This window comes from Halichoeres trimaculatus, unplaced genomic scaffold (genome assembly GCF_033239565.1).
Source record: "Halichoeres trimaculatus isolate MK-OKI-2021-1 unplaced genomic scaffold, fHalTri1.1 fHalTri1_scaffold_13, whole genome shotgun sequence".
NCBI classification, from domain to species: Eukaryota; Metazoa; Chordata; class Actinopteri; order Labriformes; family Labridae; genus Halichoeres; species Halichoeres trimaculatus.
Genome location: NW_027437191.1, coordinates 10,691,829 through 10,701,559, shown reverse-complemented (window position 1 = coordinate 10,701,559; position 9,731 = coordinate 10,691,829). Strand labels below are relative to the sequence as shown.

General features: G+C 40.3%; 1 protein-coding gene across 1 annotated transcript in view; it reads right to left on the bottom strand.

The window, feature by feature from the left end:
* Positions 1-3,767: 3,767 nt before the first annotated feature.
* cd2ap (CD2-associated protein) overlaps positions 3,768-9,731 on the bottom strand; it is a 33,270-nt gene continuing 27,306 nt past the window's right edge. Inside the window, exons 17-19 of the mRNA XM_074684985.1 lie at positions 8,182-8,402; positions 7,983-8,046; positions 3,768-6,579 (exon numbers count right to left, since the gene is read on the bottom strand). Of these exons, the coding sequence (XP_074541086.1) occupies positions 6,538-6,579; positions 7,983-8,046; positions 8,182-8,402 (327 nt within the window). The 3' untranslated portion in view covers positions 3,768-6,537. The remainder of the gene's footprint in view (positions 6,580-7,982; positions 8,047-8,181; positions 8,403-9,731) is intronic.

Genomic DNA, 9,731 nt, shown 5'->3' with positions numbered 1-9,731 from the left:
TTTTTGACTGTTGTACCAAATCTTCTCTGGCACAGCCAAACAGTTTATTCTGATGGTGGTCCAAGGTCTCCGGGTGTCTGCTGCTATACTACAAATTGCACGACAGTGTCGGCCTGCAATTATGACTGATCTGGTTGGGGCCTGTGTGATAGGAAATCAATCTGTGGTGTTTGAATCGAGCATCAGTATCATCTTCAAAGAGAAGGCCAAGTGTCATAAAATGTTAGACGCTGGCTGCAGAGTGGGCGTCCCAAGAAACCCATACCTGAAGAAGTTTCCTCACCCTGTCGGCACTTTGGAACCTCAAGCCCTGTTTTCACCAAGTGGTTCAGTTCAGTTTGTCTCGGCATGGCATGTATTTCGTGGCATTTCCACTGACTAATCCAGGGACAGATCCCCAAATAACATAGACGAACCGTCCCAAAGTGCCAAACTAAACTGACCTCACTCCGGAGGGTGGAGCTACAACACTGCAAACCATTGATTGGGCAAAAGAATCGTCACCAACTATGCGATGGCAGCTGTATTTCTCCTGGAAGCACACAGTCTTCCCTAAAACAAAGCTTGATTGCATTTTGTACCAAAGAGACACTTGTCAATCACAGAGAGGACTAGATGCTGCATGTATTCCATTGTTGCTCTGTGTTTACTGTGTCGCATTTTTCTTCTTCGTTGGATGCAGCCAGTCTTTGGTCTCACAGGGCTGCCAGGAGGGTCTGGCCATGAGTTCCCTGACATACTCGTTTGCTCTGGCTTTGACAACATGTACTGGATCCTGAACAGGTGGAGGGACATTTTGTTCAGAGTCCAGATTTTGCCAACAGCAGACGGATTGTCGGGTCAAAGATTGCTGCAACATTTAGCATTCCTACTTCTCCACAATCTACCCTCCAAGACAACACTCGCCCACACAGAGATGGGTTTCTCTGAGACGACCTCCAGAATTCAGGAGCGGAGAGGATGGAACGACCTGCCAGCAAACAACGCTACAAGGCTGTTCATACACTGTGATAATCTCTCCACTGGGCTCTAAAACCACCCTGCTGTCACCCATTTGTTGAAGTTTTAATCACATACCCACATTGACCAAATCCTGTGAATGTGTAGATCAAAGTCTTTACTCTGATCCCTCTGTATGTTTCAGCTCGTCACCTCCTCTGAGCCTGAGCCCAGCCAGCCTGTGGGGGACTCATTTCAGCTGCTGCAACTCCAAAGACTAATCTGACAGTGAGCTGCGTTTCCTCAAAAATCCAACTTCTTCACTGCAAAGTCAATATTTTCCACTCATGAATGGCAAGAATGCTTGAGTTTTCAATACGAATGCAGCAATCCAACTTTTAATTTCTAATTCAAATACTGATGTCTTGGCTTTTGTATCAGCCAATACTGATCTGTGATGATACCAGTGTTAATTTAACATTTGTTCTGTAATAGAAGGATGAGAGTGAAGACCATGTCTTGTTAAAGGAGCTGTGAGGAGTGTCTTAGTGATCTTGAAAAGTCTCCCTGCTAGGTAAATGCCTGGTTATTGTAATCCACACTATAAGAAAAAAGTTTAGCAGCGCCAATATAGGTTATTCCTAAATGCTACTTCTGAGCTTACCGATCAGGTCGAGCAGGACTGGATAGATCTACTGCACATTAAAGTTGATGGAGTTACTGTTGCCTTTCTATCAGCTCCAACCAGTCTGTCCATTCTCCTCTGACCTCTGGCATCAACAAGGCATTTTGTCCCACAGAACTGCTGCTCATTGGTTATTTTCTCTTTTTGGGACCATTCTCTGTAAACCCTAGAGATGGTTGGGTAAAAATCCCAGTAGATCAGCAGTTTGTCAGATACTCAGACCAACAACCATGTCACGTTTTAAGTCCCTTAAATCACTTTTCTTCTCCAAAGTGAACTTCAGTAGCTCATTTTCACCATGTTTCTGGTGAAGTTGCTGACATGCGATTCACTGATTAGATATTTGTGTAAAAGGGCTGTGAGAAGTTTCTAAGTGATCTTAATAAAAGTCTCCCTTCCAGAAATATGCCTGATCTTAATCCACACTTTAACACAAGATTATTAGTGCCAATATTACAGGTAACAGATTATTCCTTGATGCTACTTCTTAGCTTCCCGATCGAGTTGAGCAGGACTGGATTGATTTATGGCACATCTAAGGCTGTATTCAGACCAGAAAAGTCCTTTGGTCCACTTGTTTGGTCCGGACCAAAAGCGGACTTTATTTTTTTCATTTGGTGCGGTTCGTATTCAGATTGTACTTTTTGCAAGTGGACTATATTCTGTAAACGACGATGCTGTGTGACGATCAGTGCTCTCATTGGACAGCACTGACAAAGGTGACACACAGAATACAGACCAGGACATGGAGGTAAACATGTGTTTGTGCTCTTATTAGAGCTGCAAAATCATGTTCAGTTCCAAGAGCAGCTCCTTCAAAGCAGCTTAACAACACCACTTCAAAATTTGGAACAGTGAAGACGAATACGCGCAGCAAGGAGACGCTGTGCGCTGCATGTCCTGACCCACAACATGCTAGCAACAGCGTGGCTAAACAGAAGACGGAGGATCAGGTATGAACTAAAGACGGTTAGGTTACGGTGGCTTTATAGGCCCAAAAGGCACATATATCGTGTAGTTAGTTCGGATGGACCTTGGTTTGTATTCAGACCTGCACCGGAGAACCACGAACCGCACCAAAGTTCGTTTGGAAGCGGACCGAGACCACCTCAAAAAGTGGGTCTTGGTCCGGTTGTTTGGTCCGCACCAGGGTTCGTTTGTGTCTATTCACACCTGCATGGAAAGTCCGCACCAGCGTGGGAAACGAACCCTGGTCCGTTTAAAGTGGACCAAACAGTCCAGGTCTGAATACGCCCTTAGTCTCTATTACGACACCACACCACACCAAGTCTAGTAGTGAGAAGATAGATCTGTTTTCCTCTGCTGAAAACAATTTCTGTGATTAATTTTGTAGTGATGGTGGAAACTGGTAGAAAAAATACACTAAAGCAGAAGAAAGTTGAATGGGACAGTGATAGAGCATAAGCTTAAGGCTAAAACACGAGAGTGATAGAGCACAGGAGCTAAACTGTTTGTGATAATGTTCATTCCAACCCACAGTCAGCAGTTATTCTGCAGTGGTCTGTTCAAACTTGAGAGTCTATCAATAAAATGAAGAGTGAGGTTACGTTAGCTCTGCTTGGTAGATGACTGGCAGGACATAACCAGGATTCACTAACGTTATAGGCATGTCTCATAGCACCGGGCTAGTGCTACATAGGCGGCTACTACACTACTGTTTAAACTTACAAAGTTTGCTTGTTGCTACATGCTACACTGCATTATAAAATACCTTTCCTTGTTGCGTTGTTACCAGTAAAAAGTTGTCTTGAACAAAGAAAAGTAGTTTGAAAAGAATCTGATCTTCATTCAATCACAAAACAAATGCCTCGCTAGGAGTCATGTCATCACGTCGCTCCAGTCCAATCTGAACAGATCCTCTTCAGTCTCTTTAACTTAAGGCTTTTCTAACTTTATAAACCAAAAATGAAATAATACTATATTTAAACTGGATTGGCTCCTTGTCATAGATACCTGATCTAACTTTTGGATTGACCTGATACCAGATCTAAGGATCTGATTGGTGCATTTCAACAACTCAGTGATGAAAAGTGTGAGCACTGGTGAAACATTTCAGAGCACAGCAAGAGAAGGAAAGACAATTTTGAGCGGTTTTGACAGTTATCAAAGAAATTTATTAATTTCTGAGAAGATTCTCAGCTCATGCAAGGATACAGCTCTTGTAAACAAAATCATTTGAAAATGTTATAAATGTGCACAAATTTCATTTTTCTTGGTGTCAGACTCTGGAATGTACAAGTAAAGCCAAGTTACAGATATTACATTAAGAGCTGTCACCCAAACCCCCTGGAGCCTCTCTCCTTGATTGTGAATAATTCATTGCTTTAACGTACTGAGTAAGAGCTGCTGAGCTTAAGTGAGGTTCATTTTAGGTATGAAAATATCACATCAGTTTTTCTCTTTCTTTTTTTTTTTTTTTGTTAAACCAAAGCACTTGGGAGTCCAGATACGATCATTGACACTATTAAATTTCACTGTTGATAAGTCATGTCTGCAAAAGCATGCACAAACACACATCAAACACATGAAACGAAGCCTGAGGAGGATTTAAAAGCAAATAAACATTTCTTAAGACTTCAGTGAGATATGCATAATGACAGTTTAAATGGGAAAAAGAATAACAGTGAAATCAGTATATTTTCCTGGTACACAGTAGTTGTTTTACAGTTATACAACTTCTAAAACTGGAATTCAAACCTGCTGCTGTTATTTTGACCAAAACTCTGGAGCTGAAGGGTTCCCGGCTAATCTAAATTAAAGCTGGAGGGGGTTTACACTCGCTATCGTATTGGTTTCAGTTTCTCAAAAGCAGCATGCCAGCATGAGATAACATGAAACACACGCTGTGCGCTCAGAGCCCAGGGCTACAGTTTAGAGCTGGCCGACGGGGAGTTGTGGATAAGAGTCCAGCTTCAATCTAGAGAGCAGAACTAGTAATGCTTAAATGTGTTGAGTAAAGAGCAGCAGTGTAGATGAATGAGAAAGCTCTTTTTTTTTCCCGTTTATGGGGGTCATCTTAAAGCCTCTGGGTAGGGTTACAACAACCAGGGGCTGGTTTCAGATTAACAAGTAGCCATTCTTGCTGCTTTGTATAGCTTTACTTTTTGCTTTGCGCTGCATAAAAATATACTCCAAGGATATTTTTTTGACCACTGTTCCAGCACAGATAATAGTGTTCATCAGGTATAACTGTTTATTTTGGTCATCAAACGTTAAAGCTCAATGAGTGAGTGTGCAAACATTCTCCAGTTTCCAGTACGTGCCGCTCAGGCTCTTTGTGATGACACTGGTGCCTGATTAAGTGCAGAGCATCAAAAAGAGCAACTTCTTATCAGGTGAAACAGGTGTTGGTTCACAATGCTCGCTCTGGAGCAGTGATACCAAAGTGGACTGTAGGACATTAGAGCACGTCGCAGGGAGTCACCCCTGTGATACCAGATAATTCATGGGGTGGTTAAAACACTTTCATGGGACCAGCAAATTCTTTTTTTTCCTGTGGATAACAACTGTACAAAATGCCATTACAATCTATCTGATGTCTCTGATTTCATTTACATATCAAAAGCCCCCAAAACCAGCAGAATTTTAGAATCACATATCCGCAAAATGATCAATATAAAGGGGCCGCAGCTATTTGTTCTTCAAACATTTAGGTCAAAGAAAATGTTCTTCAATTTCATTTTTTCAAAGCTCCCTGCTCTACGCTTCCAGTTAGCTTAACTTGTGCGATTGGAATGGGAGAAAGATAAAATCCGTGGAGACACTTACAAAAATAACAACATAAATGATGCATGTTGTGCATGCTATTACATGTCACACAATAGTGTAGAAAAGCACACATCCTATGATACATTTTTGATCAATGAGAACAAGGAGGGAAAAGACAGAATGGGCTTTGATAGGAAAAAGAGCTTGTAGAGATGATCATATCAATACTGATTTCTTGATAAAAATGCCAACATGTTGGTCAGCAACCACCTCAAAAAGAAATAATCATCTTTCTTTTCCTCACACAAGTTTTTTTTTTCCTCACATGGACACCTTATGCATCGTCATAGGAGTAAAACTCAAGGTTAATCTCTCAGAACATTCCCAGCAAGAGAAATCGTTTGACAAAAATAGAATATAGCAGCCTAGAAGAGGCCCTCTATTTAGCATGTCAGAAAATATACATTTACAATATCATGCTGCAACATTTCCAGACACCATCATGGTATATGTAATCTCCCATTACAGACACCCAATTTAATAACAGGCACAGAAGTGTTACCCTGGATAGGAGTACAAGAAACCATACATTAAAAAAATTAAAGAAAAGCGCTGCAGACATGGAGATGAGTACTGCTTTCAAGAGCATGTACAAAATCAAAACAATTAGCTTAAAAGATCTAAAGATGTCACATGGAATGAAGTATTTTCCCAGAAAGTAAACTATTTGTGCATATATATAAAAAAGAGAAGGAAACCAGGTAAGGAGAAGCTCCCCCTGCTTCATACAAAGTCAGTAGTACTGAGAGTGTCCCCCCTCCTCAGGGGAGGGGGTCAAAGGAACGCTAAAGTGAAGGGAAGATAGCCGTGGAAAAGAGTTAAGTCCAGCACAACAGTTTAAAGTAAGGCCTCAGTATTTTGTGTTGGCAAAATATACTAGATAAAAATAGAAACATATACACCTGTGACTAAATAGCTTGAAAAAATCATATGTGCAAAATGTATGTTTACAAATATCAGGAGAATTTATACTTTTTAAAAATCACTGATAAGGATTGTGCATGAGGTGGTTCCTCTGATTCTCCATCCTCTTTCCACCCAATAATTTCTGTGTATGCACCGGCTGCAGGTTCTCTGGTTGGTTAACAGACCAACAACCAGCCGTGTTGATTGGCGTGTGGGCTTCACGTGGAGTGGATGGTCCGCTTAAGTTTCTCTATCTCCACCTGCAGAGACAAGAAGGAACACACAGCATGGAGATGATGACTCTGCAAAAGACAGTTTATGGTGCTCTGGAAAGGTTTGGGCAGTAACTGATCTATGGCTAAGCCCTATAACGTGATGAGCCAATCACAGTGTGTATAGCAATTCTCATACACAGCCCGTTCTCTGCCCGTTTGCATACATTGCAGAAAGTCCGTTTTGTCCAGTTTTATGAAGTTTTTCTGAGATTTTAAGTTTACAAATGGTCACATGGTGTTCATGGGGTACATGAGACTCTGACACAAAGTATTCTGAGAGGCTGAGTGGTGAGGTGTGTTTTTTACCCTTTCCTGAACCACATCTCAATGAAGAAATGAGTACAACAGTAGTAGACCACAACATCAACTCCACTTGAATGAAATTAACAAGGTTGTCTACACTTGTTCTAAGGTAAGTCAACATCATATTTTTAGGTAGCATGTTAGGACTTTGCTGGAATGAAATCAAAAGATATTTCTAACATCTCTAACGTTAGTTAAAGTTAGCCTACCATTAGCCTCCAGCTCCATCATTCATCATGACTCTGTTTGTTGGGAGTTCATTGGCCTATTTTGTTCTAGTTTTGGAACTTTGGTGATCATCATTGTTAGCTGGTAAGGGCACTAGTTAAACTAACGTTAGCTTCTGAGCTAAGCTTCATTAACTTATCGGTAATAACTGAGATAACACATGTTGGAAAACGTTACACTGAAAGATTTAATGTAAATACTGTAGAACCAAACTAATATTTGTCCAAGTGAGTGGCGAGGGCGTGGCTTAGATAAAGGTCAATTCAGTCAAAAACAAAAGACAGCTGGGGGCTTGAAGAATTTGAAGAAAAAGACTTAAGGTGATAAATTGTATTGATTCCTTTTTTTGTTATTTCTTCCCCAACCTTGTATATAAGCTTTTTTTATGGGATTAAGTGAGAACTTATATCTGTCAAACTGTGTAGGTTGTAAAATTTCTTATCAGTTACAAAAGAAAAAATGTGTTTGAGTTAAAAAGAAAAGTTTTGCTGTTTCAAAACAAGTAATTAAAGTGTAAATCAAATTAAGAGCAGGGAAGTTTAGGTTTTAGTGAGTGAATAGTCACGTCAGTATCTGCCCAACCAAGTGAAAGAAATTAATGTACAATTGAGACTTAGGTAAGGTTTGACTTCATAAGTCTGTAAGGATGTCATAAATGTGTTTGAGCACACTTAGTGACTGATCTTTTACAGAAATCACAAAAAGAAAAAGTTTTGTAAAAAGAGCATTCATATGTTACTGTAAGGGTTAATAAATATGTCTGTAAGAGCTGCTGGCCCATGGTCATTTTCATGAAATCCAGTGTGATCTTCTTTAAAAAATGTTTAAACACCCCTGGCATGACGGATCAAAGTTACCTGCAGGGCCACGCGTTTTAGCCTCTCCTCATCCAGCTCTTCTCTGAGCCCAGCTATCTCTTTCCTAGAGACACACACAAACATTTACACAATCATCATCAGATGTAATCAAAGTATAAACTCATGATTTAACTTGTGAGGGCTCTTGGAGATTGAAAAGCAAACAGTTTTTTTCATTCAGGTTATTTCAGGTTATTACATTTGCTGGGCCTTGAGAAGTTCCACTGTCATCAGCAGCTCCTTCATCTGGCTCCTCAGTTCATCCAACTGAGAGTTAGAGGAGTTCGGCTCCGGGTGGACACTGCTGTCCAGGGACACACTGACTGAGCTCGGGACTGACGTTGAACTGGGCTTGGCTTCGATGCTGGTGGAGGCCACCTTATTGGACAACGGTGACAGGGGTGACGTGTTTGTTGAAGGCTGTAGAAGAGAGGGACAGTGAGAAAAGAGTTCAAGAGAAGCTTGTCAGTTGTTTTTGTAACCTCAAGTTGTTTTTTGTGTGTATTTAAAATTTGGATGTAATAAAGACACTCCATACACTCACTACTTGTCCTTTCAACAGTTGTATGTCAAGTTATTAAGTTTAGTTATAGGAATTCAATACTGCAACCTCTCCTTCCCTGCAGGGTGAACAGCCTCTGTTCAGCTCCTGTCTTAACCCTCACTGGTCAAAATGCAACAAGGGTCAGAATTTCATTTTGAAAAGATAAGACCAATTATAGGACATGACCTGCAATTTCATCTCTACAAGTCTAAGCTGCTGGGTTATGAGTGCTTCAAGCTAAGATTTATTCTTACTCCTCCGCCTGTGACTGTCTGTCTCTTTTCAACAACAGTGTCCCAATGCTATACACCGTCAGCAAACCAAGTCTGAACAGAGTAGGCTAAACAAGACAAATCCAGCCTTGATTAGATCGAAAGCAATTAATGAAAAGATAAAAGTAAAAAGTGAAGAGGACACAGCAAAAATGTGTTTCAACTGAACATGTAATAGAGTTTTCACTGCCTGCTTCTCTCATTTTAAGGAAGCCACTCTTCCCTGTGATCTCTGTTCACATCTCACTCTACTGACAACCACTGTTTTTAAAAAATCAATGAGCTTAAGTCGACATGAAAAGTCTTTAATCTCTACAATTTCTTCTCCCCTTCTATCTTTCAAGGATACAAGGTTTTTATTTGCCAGTTGTACATGGACCAGCAGTCCAGACTTATAGGAAATCTTTTGCGGGGATCTCTCAGAGTCAAGATGTATAAAAGATTTAAACAGAGAATATAAACAAAGAGGCTTATAGAAAATATTGCAAATATGAGAGGGTCAAACAATTGAACACAGAGTTAACACAGACAGGGCGTTGCAGAGGATGATGATGATGGTGATAATAATAGTAATAAAAATAATAACAATAATATTAATAATAATAAGAATAACAATAATAATGATAATAATAAACTTAAGGAATTATGTTAAATAATAATTAGGGCTGTCATTTTAACGCGTTAATTAGATTAATTAATTACACCGCAAATTAACGTGTTATAAAAATTAACGCAGATTAATCTGGATCCCAAACCCGCGGGGCGTTCAAAGACGCACTTATTTTTTAATGTCTGGCATTTACAAACCATGTGTCCTACGTGGAAAAAGAGGTGTTCTCATCAGTTTTTCACATTTCCGACGGTCCTTGAATGTATCACACCTGACATCAGCAACATGCTTTAAACCGGAGGGAGGGAAACGAGAGTGATTTG